The sequence below is a fragment of the Podarcis melisellensis genome (assembly GCF_964234715.1).
Source record: "Podarcis melisellensis genome assembly, chromosome: 2".
NCBI lineage: Eukaryota > Metazoa > Chordata > Lepidosauria > Squamata > Lacertidae > Podarcis > Podarcis melisellensis.
The window spans coordinates 110,797,275-110,813,948 of NC_138529.1; the positions used below are offsets into that span (position 1 = coordinate 110,797,275).

At 46.8% G+C, this 16,674-nt stretch overlaps 1 protein-coding gene across 9 annotated transcripts in view; it reads right to left on the minus strand.

Moving 5' to 3' along the window:
* Positions 1-16,043, minus strand: part of BAG6 (BAG cochaperone 6) — a 38,497-nt gene extending 22,454 nt beyond the window's left edge. For 3 of the 9 annotated variants that reach the window (XR_014165823.1, XM_081901401.1, XM_081901394.1), the window contains exons 1-5: positions 15,202-15,346; positions 9,740-9,848; positions 3,472-3,589; positions 2,430-2,653; positions 603-656 (exon numbers count right to left, since the gene is read on the minus strand). Coding sequence is in view for 8 of the 9 variants with exons in the window: in XM_081901401.1 (XP_081757527.1) it covers positions 603-656; positions 2,430-2,653; positions 3,472-3,589; positions 9,740-9,817 (474 nt within the window). In the remaining variant the exon portion in view is untranslated. Of the gene's footprint in view, positions 1-602; positions 657-2,429; positions 2,654-3,471; positions 3,590-9,739; positions 9,849-15,201; positions 15,347-15,565 lie in introns of those variants that run through there. The other 6 variants (XM_081901395.1, XM_081901397.1, XM_081901396.1 and 3 more) reach the window with 6 other exon arrangements.
* Positions 16,044-16,674: the final 631 nt, after the last annotated feature.

The window sequence follows — 16,674 nt, forward strand, 5'->3', positions numbered from 1 at the left end:
CAGAGGTGACATCTCTGTTCATAAAAATTCTGGCATCTAAGGATAAGCCCCAGACCATGTCCAGAGTTCCAATGTTTCAATGGGGAAGAAGTCTTCAAAAAAAAGGTTTAGAACAAAGTGCCCCCAGCAAAGCCTATCCTTTATTAAGGTAATGCTACATTCCTTGTTCAAAGCCTGGACTGCTTCCGGGCACCTTTGCCCTCAGCCTGGCCACCTAGGGCGGCAATGTCTAGATCTATAGGTAGCTTGCCACTTACACAAGGGCAGTCTTGAAATCATAATATTTGGCTACGGTGAAATAAGAGGCTGGCTGTCAACTGACCAGCAGTCAAAGCGTGAACCCCAACAGCAACGTAGGACTCCCCAAAATTTTGGGAAGGCGCCCAAATTAGTTATAAAAATGGACAAATCAATTTACATCACCAGCAGTTCCCTTCACGGAAAATTAAACACACACACCCAAATCAAACATCACAAGATGCTACTGAATTAAATCATTGTTGTTACGCAAACACAGACGTGCACACACACACACACACACACCCGACAGAATATGTACAACCTTAAGTCAGTAAATCCCAGTCTTCCCACCCCACTTGTACCTGTATGGGAGCCTGGTCCATATTTATATGAACATCCACAGACGATCCATCGCTCTTTGGGAAGCGGGGTTGGGGGGAGAGAAAAGGAAGAGACAGAGGGGGAGGAAATTAAAGAAACAAACCAAAAATAAAGGAGCGGGGGCGGGGGGAAAGAGGATGGAAGAGAAGAGAGAAATAACAAAATGGAGCAGAAAGAAAGGCAAGGAAATCCAGGAGAAAACAATACCGCCATCAAACCACGGCTCCCCCCCCCCCCAGCCCTCAGGGTCTCTTCTGACATTACACAGCACTTGAAAGATACTGCCCCACAGTGCTGGCTGCACCGAGACTGGAGTCTGATTTTTCACGAGACAAACTTGGTCAACACACACTGCTAAACCGTATTCAAACGTTACTTCCAAGTCTCCATGTGCTAAAGTAAATGCTCTGCCCAGGCTATCCAGAGTCTGCACCACAGAAGGCAGGCACTGGAAATCGTGACTTTCTCTGCTAGTCACAAGAACCAGCACTGAGGTCTGGAGAACACCAACCAAACCCTGCCTGCAAACTGACCATCTGATTCCACTGCCCCTCGGCTTCTCAGTTCACCAGGCGCTTTTAAGCTTAACTGTCACAGCCCTAAGCGCTAGAAATGTGTGTTTTGTTAAGAAGGAAACTGGGATTCTCAGGGAGCTGAACCTGGGGGCAAAAGCACATGTTCTGCATTCTCTGGGCTCTTGAGAGTTCACAGGTTATGCAAGCTGCAGCGTTATCCCAAGCTGCACAAAGACGGTCAGAGGGAAGCAGATGCAAGCCTGACCAAAACTGGTTCATCCCTATATGTGTGTGTTTCGAAAGGCAGGCAGGCATGCACTTGGGCTGCAATCCAGTGCACACTTACCTGGAAGTAAGCCTCAAAAGGGAGTGATTCTGAAGCTTAGGACCGTGCTGTGAGACACCGATCCAAGTCATAAATCATTTTGAAAGACCTCATTCGCCAGCCGGCCAGCACACCACCGTCTGAAGTGCACTAACAAGCACGCGTCATTTCAGAAGTGGCCCTTGCCTTGCTTCCTGGGTGGCCGCTATCCTGTCACCACTGGACAAAACCACCACCCTCCCCACGTCCCCCGCAAGTCCGGCTAAGGTCATGCATGCTGCCCACACAAGCCAACAAGCCAGCTGCTGTGGGAATACAATGAAAGGTGCAAAGCCAGATAGGGATTTGTCCCCGATGAGACCCTGTAGAGACGCCGCTTCTCCTTCCGATTACCAGACCTTTAGAGGTCTCTCCCAACAGTGGCGTAACGTGGGTTGTCGGCACCCGGGGCAAGGCAAGTAATTTGTGCCCCCTAACCCGTGGATTTGCACCCCCTAACCCGTAGATTTGCGCCCCCTAACCCCCTAATGTTGCGCCCAGTGTGGCCGGCCCCCCCTGCACCCCCACGCCACGCCACTGTCTCCCAAGCAGCAGGAGAAAATGTTGCCATGGCTACTCTAAGCGGTTCCCTTGCTGATCCTGTTCCTTGCCCCCTCCCTCATCAGCTGCTTGCAAAAGGGCAAGAGGACCGGGCAGAAGGATGCATTCCTTCCTGCTAAATCACGAAGTGCCTGGGGTTAAGAAAGACAGCTCAGGTACAGCACAGCGCCCTCTGCCACTGACTGCATGAAAGCGGACCCAGCTACTAAGCCCCCACCACCGTGTTTGCCCCCCTCCCCACGTAGCGTTAACACCAGCAAATTCCTCCCCTTTTTATTGGGGGGGGGGAGAGAAGCACTAAAAGCATTACGGGGAGGCACAACACTCCCCCTTCCCCTGCAGTGCAGCAGCCTCTGGCTAAAACTCACTTGCGTGGGTGGCTGCGGGTCCATAATGCTTACTGGTAAGTTGAAGGTTCCCACCATGACGTAGCTGTTGGCATTGCGGTCGTGCACAGTTGGGCCCGTCACCCGGGGGCCTGCTCCGTTGTGAGGGACGGAGGACGAGCCGGCTCCAGAAGGGCCCCCCAAGGAGGGCGACTGGGTCTGAGGAGGCGCACGCTCCACCAGGTGGATGACTTTGCCCCCGACATCTGGCACGGAAGAGAGGACAAGCGTGAAGGTTTTGTCAAAAGGGCAACCGCCTTTTGTCCTCCCGGCAGCCCTCCAAAGCTGAGGAGTCAAAGAGCAGGTCTTGGGTTTCAACAAGGAATATCAGCATGGGCCTTCGACTGGCATACTCACGCTCTTTGAGAAGCAGGTCTCTTCAGGGGTAAAGATGCACGTAATGGGGAAATGTACATAGGAAAAGCCCAGACAGTTCCCTTTTTTAAATGAAAAGAACTTTCGCTGGGTGTATTTTAAGCAGAGAAGTGGCAGAGAGGGTGCCTAACCCTCTCTTCCGCCAGTCGTTTTCTGCTTGTCCTTATCTACTCTTAGACTGTTCTGCCCTCATCCAGGCCCACATTTCAGATGCATGTTTATGAAGATAAAAACATGCATGGAAACCTGCTAGGCAAAACGGCAGCAGCAACAACAAAACACGGGAGCAAGTATTAAGAGGGAAAACAGCTAAGCACCTCCTTCGCTGTTTAAAAATTGCAGCCTCCTCAGGCAGTTTTACATGTGTGCGTTTTTAAATTTTGGTGCTCGGTTGCGCACAGTGTGACTAACGGCAGCACACGCTAGATCAGCCAGCAATTGTGAGAGCCCTCAGAAGTAATTATGAAACAAGGAAATTATACAACGTTCCTATTCAATGCTGAGCTTGCTCAAGGGCCTTTTCTGAGTGAGGACAGCAGGAGCCAGCACTTTTCAGCGTCCCTCACAACTTAACATTTTATCCATGCCCCCCTCCCCCCCGCCCCAGGCAAGAACTCCTCAGGCCCTCCCCCCTCAAAGCCCCACTCACTGTATTCTTTCAACTTCTTGTCATCCTGAAGGACTCTCCCTTGATAGATGAGACGCTGCTTTTCCGAGGGGATGCTGACTGAACCTGCAATGTGCTCCTTAAACTCCTTCACTGTGATCTACAAAGCAGAAACAACGGCACTGAGAGGACGTAGCAGGGCAACCCCCCACTGCTCATCAGTCCTTGGCCTCTGCTCCATGTCAGTATTAGTCAAATTGAAGCACGTGAACGTAAGCAGGTACTCGCTTGGTGTTAAATAAGGATCAGGCAGACTCAGCAATGGAGAATAAGAAGGTGAAGTTTATTGCCAGGCAATAAGGACCCAGTTTGGAATCTCTTCCAAAAGGAACTGGGACCCCGATTGACAGAAATCCACAGGTCTTTATACCTGAGCAGATAGCAAATCATAGATCATGAGACAACCATGAGGCAGTCACGATATTGCCAGCGAAAATTAGCCAATTAGCAAGCTTCTTTCCATGCTACCAGCTCCTGGTCAAGCACGGAGTTCTAGTTCTGCTTTCCGTTGCTTGCAGTGACGCTCTGTCTAACCTCTCCCCCAGTTATGACAGGACAGGGAGTTTGGAGATTTTGTGGTTTTGCTCTTCCTGTTCTGTGGATTAATTTAGCCTGTATCTGACGGGATTTTGTACCAGAATCTGATTCACGTCTTCCCCTTGTCCAGGGTACACAGATGTTTTACGGGAAAGGTCGGCTCCTAATTTTGCTGTTTCAAGCAGTATGCAATTAGCTAAGGCACAGCTTCCCTTTGATTCAAAATGGATTATAAAATACTGTAAGCCCTGATTATGTGTGAGCATATATGAATATATTGATTACTGATAACTGATTATATGGATAGCATTGTTATTCTAAAGCACCAATGCTGCAGCAAGCAAAGGCTATAGCGGCCAGGTCTGCTGCTTGTGGCTGGAAAGCCAAACAGGAAGTTTGTGACTGTTGCCATGGGAACAAAGGGGCAGTCCATTCTGTACTGAGCACCGGATGTTAGCTCAGTGGGTTTGTCATATGACCTGTACAGGATGTACATGGGTGGAGAGTGGACTTTCTCTCTGTTTGTTGAAGAGAGCAGACATCTTTACTGTATGACTGCTAAAAGACACAAATAAAGACATGTAGATACGTTTCTGACTGTGTCTGATTCCCCTCCCTGGGGATATGCAGGGAGGAGGAGAAGGAGGAGAAGCAGTTGGTGTGTTTTCCTCACAGCCTGAGGAAAATCGCCGGAACGGACCTCGTATGTTTATTCCTGCCGGGAGTCGCCGGAGGGAGGTCTAAGGAATTCAGCCGGTGCCTGAACAGATAGGCACATACCTCTGATCGGGCTAGAATTCTAACAGTGGTAGCAGACGCCGGTTGCTGTTTTCATCGACCTCTGCATCAAGAAGTGGCCTCCATGGAAGCCTGAGGTGAGAAAGCTGATCCTCTGCAGCCAGAAGCTGACCAGAAGAAGCTGACAGCCAAGCAACGGAGCCCAGGTATGAGATTTTCGGGCTTAGAAGTGTGAATGCAGATTGATTTATTCTCTGCTTCGAGGGAGCAAGGTTTGAGAAAAACAGCTCCGAGAGACAAGAGCTCTGCATTCCAAGCATTCCTGTGGTTTCCTGTTCAAGGGAAGGAATGCTGTTGCTTAGCAACGAAGGCCATGCCTCAGAGAGGAGAAGTGAAAGTTAAAATGGAATGTTTTGACTACACAGTCTGAAGAGCTCTTGGAAAATTCCAAAGCAGCTAGCGTTCAGAGCTGCCAGGTGCACAGAGTGTAAACAAGCCAGCTATTGGATTTTAGAGGCTTGTGTTTGAGAGTCAATGCAAGGACTCAAAATGGATGCCAAGAGGGGGGGAGGCCTGCCTACTCCAGACCTCTTGACCAGTGACAATTATGCATCTTGGTCTATTAAGATGAAGGCCTTGCTGCAGAATCAGAGACTGTTTGAGGTGATTGAAAACCCCATCCCTGCAGCACCAACGCGTGCTTGGGAGTCACAGGATGTGAAGGCCAGAACGGCTATAATTCTGTGCGTGTCAGATTCGCAGCTGATCCACATACAAGATTTAGACCACGCGAAAGATGTTTGGGACACGCTGAGAAGGACACATCAGAGAGATGCAGGTTCTTCAGCGTTGCTGTATTTTGAGAAGCTGACCAACCTGAGGCTTGCGCCTGATGGAGATGTTCAAGCGCACCTGACGGAAATGAAATTTCTGCGTCAACAGATGGTGGAACGCAATTTCCGTCTGCAGGAGGAAGTGTTTTGCTTCATGGTGATCAACAGTCTGAATCGGACTTACAAAACGGTTGCCAGTCAGCTGGGGTCTCTCCCAGCAGCGGATCTCACTTCGGAGAGGGTCTTTGCCGTGGTTCTTAATGAACATGACAGACTTGCCGCCCTGGAAGTGAAGGACAAGGGGAGACAAGAACGGAGTTCTGACACCCCCACTGCTGAAGCTACTGGAGAAAACGCTGTAGCTTTGAACGTTGTCCGATGTTACAATTGTGACCAGACTGGGCATCTTCAGCGGTACTGTAAGAAGCCACGTCGGAACAGAGGAGCTAAGGCGAGCTCCACAAAGTCTGAGGCGTCAGACAAAGGTCACACCAAGCCAAAGGCAAAGACTGCAAAAGCTTTGATGTCGCTAAAAGCCACACCAGAGGTGGGAAACTTCTTTGTCCTAGACACGGGCGCGACGGTTCACATGACAGGACACAGAGGACTATTTTCTACGTTTGAGAAGCAAAGCTTCGCTGTGCAACTAGCCAACGGTCAAGAGCTTGAAGCGACCGGAATTGGGACTGTGTATCTTAAAAGTCTGAACTTGACTATAAACAATGTTTATTTGGTTCCAGAGTTGAAGTTCAATCTGCTCAGCGTTTCACAGATTGCCAAGAAGGGACTAAAACTGTCCTATGATGATCAGAACTGCAAGATCTACAAAGATGGAGAGTTGTATCTTTCTGCCAAAGAGAAAGATGGACTGTATTTGTTGACTTTTGATCAAAGTGATTACATGGAATGTAATTCTTGTGATTCTAACATGATTTCTTTTACAGGTGTAGCCAAGAAGAACACCAAGCAGGTCACCTCGAGGGTCGACAAGGCATTTCAGCGGGTGTATGCTGATGTGATTGGTCCTTTAGCACCATCTAGAGGCAATGCAAAGTATTACCTAATATGTGTTGATTCTTTTACAGGTTTTGTCTGGATTTATCTTTTGGAGAGACCGAAAGAAGCCTTAGAAAGGTTTAAAGAGTTTTGTGACAAGGTTAAAAATATGCATGATGCTGACATAGATTGTCTTTGCACAGATGAGAAGCCAATTTTTCTTTTACAGGTTTGCCAGAGGTTCCTGAAGAAGAAAGGGATAAGACACAAAATTGCTAGTTCCGAAGAAGCTTGGAACAAATGTGTTTGTGTTAGGGTGAACAAAGAATTGCAAAAGGGAATGGAAGCGCAATTGCTTAGTTCACATCTGCCACATGAGTACTGGGCTGAGTCACTAATGTCATATTGTTACACGTGGTTGAGAAAGTTTTCAAAAGAGGTGGGAAGTTCTCCTTTTGAGAAACTGTTCCACAGGAAACCTTCTGTTGCCCATTTCAAGGTTTTTGGGTCTCATGTGAGAACAGAAGCTCCGGGTGGAGTAAAGAATGCCAGAGGCATTTTTGTGGGTTATGAAAAGGGTCTCTACAGAGTAATTTTGTCTGAATCTGGTCAGGTGATTCTCACAAAATTTCTAGAGAGTGCTCCTGAACAGGAGAGAGTGATTGTTCACACATTTCCCACAGGTGATAATGATTCTGATGATGATGATGATGATGAGTTTGATCTTATTGAGTTCAGTAGTACTGATGATGACAGCGATAGCTCAGACAGCTCAGTTGTCACGGTCATTGAGAGGAAATCTCAGATAATGACTAGACCTTCAGAAGAGGAGGATGAACCACTGATTAAGCTTAGTACTGGTTCTCCAGAGAGTTCAAAGGCTGAACCAGAAAGCAAAGAAGAGCAGCACCTCTTACGTAGGTCTGAGAAAGCAACGAAGGGTGTACCACCCAAGAGGTATTCGCAAGAGTTTGCTAACTTAGCTGTTGCTGTTGTAAACGACCAAGGTCAGATTGAAGCTGTGTCTGAGTCAGAGACAAAGGCACAACAGAGAGTTGTTAACCAAGGTAATGCAGAAGCACTCATTCCTTGGAAGTCACACAACCAGAGAGGTACATTGGTAAAACCAGTGGCGGGTAGTTCCAAGGGTGGAACTGAAACAACAGGGAAATGTTATAAGTATAACAACTGTTTGTTTTCTTCTCTGGATGACGCTTTGCTCGCAGCACGCATTGATACTTTAGGGGGAGTATGTTATTCTAAAGCACCAATGCTGCAGCAAGCAAAGGCTATAGCGGCCAGGTCTGCTGCTTGTGGCTGGAAAGCCAAACAGGAAGTTTGTGACTGTTGCCATGGGAACAAAGGGGCAGTCCATTCTGTACTGAGCACCGGATGATAGCTCAGTGGGTTTGTCATATGACCTGTACAGGATGTACATGGGTGGAGAGTGGACTTTCTCTCTGTTTGTTGAAGAGAGCAGACATCTTTACTGTATGACTGCTAAAAGACACAAATAAAGACATGTAGATACGTTTCTGACTGTGTCTGATTCCCCTCCCTGGGGATATGCAGGGAGGAGGAGAAGGAGGAGAAGCAGTTGGTGTGTTTTCCTCACAGCCTGAGGAAAATCGCCGGAACAGACCTCGTATGTTTATTCCTGCCGGGAGTCGCCGGAGGGAGGTCTAAGGAATTCAGCCGGTGCCTGAACAGATAGGCACATACCTCAAAGTCGGGCTAGAATTCTAACAAGCATAGGGGTAGCCCTTCTTCCTTGCCTCAAAATAAATAACAAACCCTCCAAACAGCACACTGTTACTACATAAGTGACAGTGGCAAAAACACCCTATTCAACTACCCTAAATGATCCAACGCCATACCAGTAGAGTTCCACAGGAGCAACAGGACTTGTGCTCGTTCTCCCCTGTAATGGATATATGGGGTTGCTCGTGCGTAAGTTGCCGCCACTCCTGGCTAGGTGGCCTGGTTAAACCTTTCCTGGCTGGACAGCCCCTCACTTCGTGGCTGTTCAGTCGCTGGCAGAATCCGACAGTGGGCGTTTCTTCAACCTTTTCCAACATAAAAGTTGTTTGACGCCCAGTCTCCTCCTACTCTCCCTGTGCGGAAGTCTTCTGCGCAGGGAGGGCGTGGGTAGCGGAGGACCTGTGCTCTCCCCGCTGGTGTCCAGTGAAGAGTCTCTGAGCCTGCTCTCTGCTTCCCCCATTGGCCCCCCTCCATCCCTGGTGTTGCGCTGATTTTCTTCCCCAACAGGAGACCTGCCTCTCTCCCTACTTGTCCCCTCTCCAGCATCGTCGTGGAGCCTCGCCTCCTCCTCTCATTCCGATGGCAGTTCCCTGACATCCCCTATATGCCCACACACCCCAAATCTGCTGCAGAGGATACCCCGGTTCCCCACAGCTGATTATGAAGATGTGCTGGAGGAGACAGCAGAAGAACTTCTGCTGTGCTCATAGAAACCAGTTGCACCAGCAGTGCTGTGGCATTGGATATGGCCCTGTCACAGGATAAAAACTACTAGAACTGAGCTTGAGATGGCCATTCTGGAAAGGAAGAATGCAATGTGGAATGGGTCGCTAAAAATTAATCAAAAGGTTTGACGCCATCGCTTGTGGGTTGAATCGAGACAGGGCTTTTCACCACACTACATGTGTTGTGACAGCTCGTCAACGCCAGAATATCTACACCCCTCTTTTTAATTCTCCAGAGGCCTCCCGGCTTGTGTTTTCCCGCCTACCAGCCCCTGCCACTTCTCGGTCAGCAACTGGACCCAGGAATCCTCAGTTGTTCCTCCAAGGCATGAGCACTCCAGACCCCACCGCCCAGTAGATACAAATGTCCTGCCACAGTTACACCAGAGCACCTTAATACAGTGGTACCTTGGGTTAAGAACTTAATTCATTCTGGAGGTCCATTCTTAACCTGAGGTACCACTTTAGCTAATGGGGCCTGCCGCTGACTGCGGCGGCGCAATTTCTGTTCTCATCCTGAAGCAAAGTTTTTAACCCAAAGTACTATTTCTGGGTTAGTGGAGTCTGTAACCTGAAGTGTCTGTAACCCGAGGTACCACTGTAATTACCCCTCACTACCCTTCCACCTTCTGGCTGCAACCCCAGCTAAGGCCTTCTCACCTCTTCTTCCACTGTGAAAGTCCTTGTCTGAGAGTCCAAGGTTTTAACCATCACCTCAAGGTTCTCTGGTTCCGCCATGATGCCGCCTCAAAATCTTCCTTAGCTACTCCTGCAAGAAGAGGAAACATAGCAATCTGATTCTTGGCCATTGTAAGCAAAGAAGTACAATTGTGAAGGCATCAGAAACGAAATAGACTTAGGGACTGCTTCAAGAAGTGGCAGAAGGATATATCTAAATTTGTCTGGCAGGGCAAAAAGCCCAGGATAAAATTTAAGATTTTAACTGATGCGAAAGATAGAGGGGGCTTTGCCCTGCCAGACCTAAGACTTTATTATGAATCAGCAGCATTTTGCTGGCTGAAGCAATGGCTACTTCTGGAGGATACAGACATTTTGGACTTGGAAGGATATGACAATAGTTTTGGTTGGCATGCATATTTGTGGTATGACAAGGTAAAGGTGTATAAAAGTTTCAAAAACCATATTGTAAGGAAAGCACTGTATAATGTTTGGAATAGATATAAGGATTTATTGGAAAGTAAAACCCCCAGGTGGTTGTCACCAATGGAAGCAAAGGCAGTGAAAAAACTTAACATGGACTCTAATTGGCCCAAATACTGTGAAATCTTAGAACAAGATGGTGAAAAGTTGAAGCTTCAAAGTTTTGAGAAGCTAAAGCATAAAGTTCGAGATTGGTTACATTATCGTCAGATAAATGAGACATTTAAGCAGGACAGGAAACTTGGCTTTCAGAAGGAGAGGTCAAAGTTAGAAACAGAATTGCTAGAATCCAATACTAAGAATCTATCTAAAATGTATAATTTGCTGCTGAAATGGAATATACAGGATGAAACGGTGAAATCAGCTATGATTAAATGGGCACAGGATATTGGTCATGATATTATGTTTGCTGACTGGGAACAGTTATGGACCACGGGAATTAAATTTACGGCATGTACTGCCTTGAAAGAGAATATAATGAAAATGATCTATAGGTGGTACATGACCCCAGTCAAGCTTGCAAAGATCTACCATTTGCCCAATAACAAATGTTGGAAGTGTAATGAGACTGAAGGCACTTTTTACCATCTTTGGTGGACCTGCCCAAAGATTAAGGCCTACTGGGAAATGATCTATAATGAAATTAAGAAAATCCTTAAGTGGACATTTGCAAAGAAACCAGAGGCTTTCCTCTTGGGCATGGTCGGCCAATTGGTACCAAAGAAAGATAGGACATTCTTTATGTATGCAACTACAGCAGCAAGAATCCTGTTGGCAAAGTATTGGAAGACGCAAGAACTACCCCCTCTGGAAGAATGGCAGACGAAGGTGACTGAATACATGGGACTGGCAGAGATGACCGGCAGAATCCGTGACCAGAGGAAAGAGACAGTGGAAGAGGACTGGAGAAAATTTAAAATATATCTTAAAAACTATTGTAAAATTGTGGACTGATAAGATGTCAAGGGGTGAGAAACAAAGAATTACAGCTGTAAATGTTAAATCTTAAGTAAATTTAAAAGAGACCTGATTAAAATTGACTGAAGGGTTGCTTGAAAATATGATAAAATAAGGATGTGGTGAAAGGAAGGCATGGGGAAGTCAAATTTTTGTTGTATGTTTTTGATGTGTGTGTTTTGTTTTGTATTGTCTTTTATTTGTGTAAAAAACCAATAAAAATATTTAAAAAAAGAAAGAAACGAAATAGACTTAGGAAGGGGTGGCTTTCCCGAATAGATCTTCAGCTGTTGGGTATTTTTTTTAAAAAAAGGTAATATACAAAAATATCCACAAAGAACAATGCTGGCTATATGACGTTAAAGAGTACAGCTTTAAGTATGTGCAATAGTACAGTTTATATGTAAAAAAAAAAAGGAAGATAAAGTGATTTCAAATTGTAAGACAATGTAAATAAAAGAAGCAATAAAAATACGATTAAAAATCTCTCGGCATCTAGCAGCGTATTACAACTGCTACAACCATTAAGTGGTCCATCAAGACCCTCAGCAATTTTCAAGTGGTCCATGGGGTAGGGAGTTTGAGAACCAAGAGACAAATGTCATTTTGTCACATATACCGTGGTACCTCGGGTTAAGTACTTAATTCGTCCTGGAGGTCCATTCTTAACCTGAAACTGTTCTTAACCTGAAGCACCACTTTAGCTAATGGGGCTTCCTGCTGCCACCGGAGCACGATTTCTGTTCTCATCCTGAAGCAAAATTCTTAACCCGAGGTACTATTTCTGGGTTAGTGGAGTTGGTAACCTGTACCATATGTAACCCAAGGTACCACTGTTTAGCATACCCTTAACTGGCAGACAGCAGAGCCTCTAGCATTTCTAAGCAAAGCTCTGCTTGCTCTACTTTGTGCTACATTTGAACTTTGCACACACGTACAAAATGTCAGACCAAATACTTTTGGCTGTACACCCACGCATGCATATCTCCCTTTCCAAGGATAACCCTTCATGGCTCTGATTAACTGGGCTCTAGTCCGCAAATGTTTATACCACAAGGAATCTGTATGTTCTGTTGTCTTTCCCCTTCCTTTTGTGACACCGCTCACCCCTACTGGTTTACTTATTACTGATACCTATGTCTTGACTGGCTTAAAACAAAAGGTACGTGCACTCTGCGTTCTAAGTATTTTGCTTCCATGTCTACCAAAACATTATCATCACTTGCATTCTCTGCAACAATAGCACGTGGAACGACATACAAAGTATGAAGTGCAAAATTCCAAGCTAGACAAGCATTAACCACTCTCAGGTTTCTTTGCAGGCTTCCTCAACCTCGGCCTACAACTCCCATGATCCCCAGCTAGCAGGACCAGTGGTCAGGGATGATGGGAGTTGTAGTCTCAAAACATCTTGAGGGCCGAGGTTGAAGAAGCCTGTTTTATTGAATGCCTTGGGACTGAAAAGGAAGAAATGTCCCTCAAAAGTTGCAGTGTGTTTCTAACCCTCCTGCGCTAGGTTCCACTGTGTTAACATGTACAAGACTGTGCTGAAAGTACATCTCTCTTCTTCAGGAGGCAGGGGGTACAACTAACACCTATACAAGCTTTACAGGAGTCCACAATGCTACCAACCCACCAGTCTACATATGGGTATGTTTGACATTTGTGACCTAAAAGAAAGAACACATCAATGTGGTTCCTTGTGTGGAAGAAATTCTAACTTTTTACGTGTTTATAAAAATTCTATACCGTCCTTCATCCAAAGAAACAAGAAATGTTATGAATTCCTATGAGGAAGCGTAAGAAACCCATTGACCACAATATTAAAAAAAACAGCAAATGCAGACTGCAGCTAAGCACATCAATGGCCTTGCTGCTGTATAAACATGACTAGGATTGGGGGTGTTCAACCTTGGGTCTGCCTAACATGGCGCTAACTTTGAGTTTCCAAAGACTGATAATGTTTCCCACTCCTTTAGCCTTTCGCTTTCCTTTCTGTACCATTTACAAAGCATCTCACATGCAACAATCCCTCTTCCAGGAAGGATTAGGTTCAAATCCCTGCTCAGCCAGGAAGATCATTGCACAGTATAATGTGCATAGCCTTATGTGCACCTAAGATAAATATTTTAGGACCAACCCTATTCTCATGATTGTAATCTGTATTAACTGTTTTAATGTATTTTTAAATTGGGACCTCGTGGTGAAAGGCAGATAATAAATCAAATACAGTGGTACCTTGGTTTACAACCATAATCTGTCCCAGAGCTCCGTCTGTAAACCAAAACAGGTTGGTACCCAAGGCACACTTTGGCCAATGGGGCCTCCCCCAAAAAATTGTTCAGAATCCCCCCAAAAATTGGTTGTAATCCAAAAAAAAGGTTGCAAACTGGTACACGCACTTCCGGGTTTGACATGTTTGTAATCCAAAACGTATGCAAACCAAGACGTATGCAAATCAAGGTACCACTGTAATAATATTAGTGCAAGTCACAGTCTCTTAACTTATCCTAAGAGCCTGGGGAAAAAGCTATGATCTTTCCTCACTTCATCTCTACCTCCCTGAGCTGTTTTATTTATCAGACTTATGCATATTCTATCATGTGGACTCAGAGCATGTTACAGCAAGCTTTCCAAGAGAGATGTTTTTCTTGTCAATAGGCTCACAATTAGGGTTAAAGATAAGTAACATGCATTAAAAACAGCATTTTATAAACAAGCAGAAGTTTAATTTAGGAACTTAATTTTATCCAACGCCACAAACCAAAGATGGATAAGAAAACTGCTAACTGTCCTCCAGGGTACAAGCAGAAATTGGCAAGCCTCTCCTATAACTTGAACACGGCAAGCCGCTATTTTATTTATTTAAGCATTTTCCTCCATCATTTGGGTACTTGCTCACCCCTATATGCCTACCTTCTACTTTTATTTGCTTTCAGGCTCATGAAACCTGGCAGTCTTTGCTCCTAAAAGTTACAGAGTTCTTGTAACTACCAGCTGGGGAGCCAAACCCAAACTAGTCACCTTGTTTCAAAAGGTGCTGGGCTGTGGCACGTACAAGGCAGTTTACAAAGGGAACCTGGAACGCCACCAGCTGATACCACAGTTAGCAAAAGAAAGCAAGAGCAGAGCATGTGATCCAGCCACTTACATGGAAAGCCTCACAGCAGCAGAACCCCTCCCCGCCATCCCTTGGTTACATAAAAAGGTAAAGGGACCCCTGACCATTAGGTCCAGTCGTGACCAACTCTGGGGTTGCGGCGCTCATCTCGCTTTATTGGCCAAGGGAGCCGGTGTACAGCTTCCGGGTCATGTGGCCAGCATGACTAAGCCGCTTCTGGCGAACCAGAGCAGCGCACGGAAACGCCGTTTACCTTCCCGCCGGAGTGGTACCTATTTATCTACTTGCACTTTGACGTGCTTTTGAACTGCTAGGTTGGCAGGAGCTGGGACCAAGCAACGGCAGCTCACCCCGTCGTGGGGGATTTGAACCGCCGACCTTCTGATCGGCAAGTCCTAGGCTCTGTGGTTTAACCCACAGCGCCACCTGCGTCCCTCTTGGTTACATACACCAGAACAATAAGCTGAAACAGATGTCAGATCTCAGGGCCTGATCTGAAGTTTCTTGGCCTCCTTTCTCAGAGGATTGTGTGACGTCGCAAGGAAAGGAACCTGGTTCAAGAAACCAGGCTAATTTCTACCTGGCTTGGGTCCTTTTTCTCCATTAGCTTGCGACGGAACCTACATCAACGGAGTCTATCCTCACAGAACTATCCCTTGCTTCACCTCACAGCCCCAAGGATCCACACACATGCAGGTGGCAGGATCTGGTCCTCAGGAGACCTGGCAACTATGTATCCTCGTGCCACCACCCAGAGCTTGCCAGCCATAGGAAGCAGAAACATCCTCCCTTTTTCTTTTTCCTCCTCCTCGCCCCCCCTCTCTCTATATATAAACACACACACACATACATACACGCTGAACCACATATTTATTTTTCAAACCTGCCCTCCGTCCTCTCCGCTTCACGTCCGAGAGGGAGCCAATTCCAGCACAAAAATCCTACTTCCGCTCAAATGCAAGGACACTTCCGGTCAAACAAACGACCGTCCAGAAGTCGAGCCACTGATGCACCATAGAGATAGTAATGGAGGGGAAATGAAGACGAGTCCCGTCCCCCCGCCACGGTCGTCTCTAAATCAATGAGCCGGCTTTTCACACTTAACGTCCAATGCAAATAATAATAATAATAATGATACAGGCGCCGTCAGAACAGAGATGCCGAGTGGCCAAGCAACGCCATTACAAGAAAGCTTCGTGCCGCAGTTTCTATATAGCTCTATACTTTTGTAGCTCTACGCAACTCACTTGCCTCTCTCTCTCTCCCAAGATGGCGGCACTTCCGCTTCCCTCGGCGACCAGAGGGAAAGGAGGGGGCCGGTCTACGGGATTACCGGAATCTTCCCGCTTCTTGTCCCTTCTCAAGAAATTCCTTTCTGCCTCCCCCGCACCCCTCCGGGTCTACAAAGCTCTGAAGCGGCCGTTGGTGATGAAACCGCCGCCGGCCTCGCGCCTGGAGCGTCTCCTTCCTCCTGCGCCGTCGCGTTCCCCGGCTACTCGCTACGACGCATGCGCGAGTGGCCCGACAGGACTATTTACGTTTCGCTCTTCCGTTTCCCGGCGTATAGCTGGCTATCAAGAGTGCCTGCTTTGCTTTACTCGCAAGCGGTCTCCATGACCGCCTTCACGGTTCTGGTTCCCTCATTCCACAATTTGGGTCGGGATGTGCTTTAAAACAATTCCCCGTATCCGAACGGAGGCTTTATTGCTCCTAAATAAATGCTTAAAAGAGCGAAGTGGGAGGAGCTTAATGAACTCGCGCCTGCGCCCTGCTCTCCTGACGTCAGTACGTTACCCTTATGACGCAGCTTCCGCCTCATCAAGCGCCCGGCCGTGAAAGGTAACTCATAAGAGGAAGTGAAGCGCGCTGCGGAGTTTGAAGTTGGCGCAGGACAAACACCCGGTGGTGAAGCCGGTTTAGCCGCCATGTTGGTTACAGGCACGGGAATCTGCGTTGTCCGCCATGTTTGTTTAGGGCATGCTCCCCTTGTAACCCGAAAACCAATCCTGTCGCCGCCATTTTTGTTTACCTTGTTTCCTAGCAACAGTATCCGACCTGAACAAAATCCCATTTACCTAGGAGCAAGCCTCGTTAAATTCATTTGGGAATTACTTCTGCCTGGACATAGTTGGAATTCTCCTGTGTGTGAATGTAATGCAGGAAGTCCAAAATATGGGGCGCACAGACAGGCAGTCCTTGCATATTATCCCATAATAACCAATAGAAAGCACCAAAATCCTTTTTCATTGGGATAAGATGAATGCCTTTAGGGGAGTCTCTCTTGGAGGCATTATCTTTAGCTGAGGCAATTTTTTGGAGGGGGGCCTTCTCGGTGGTGGTGCCCCAGTTTTGAAAC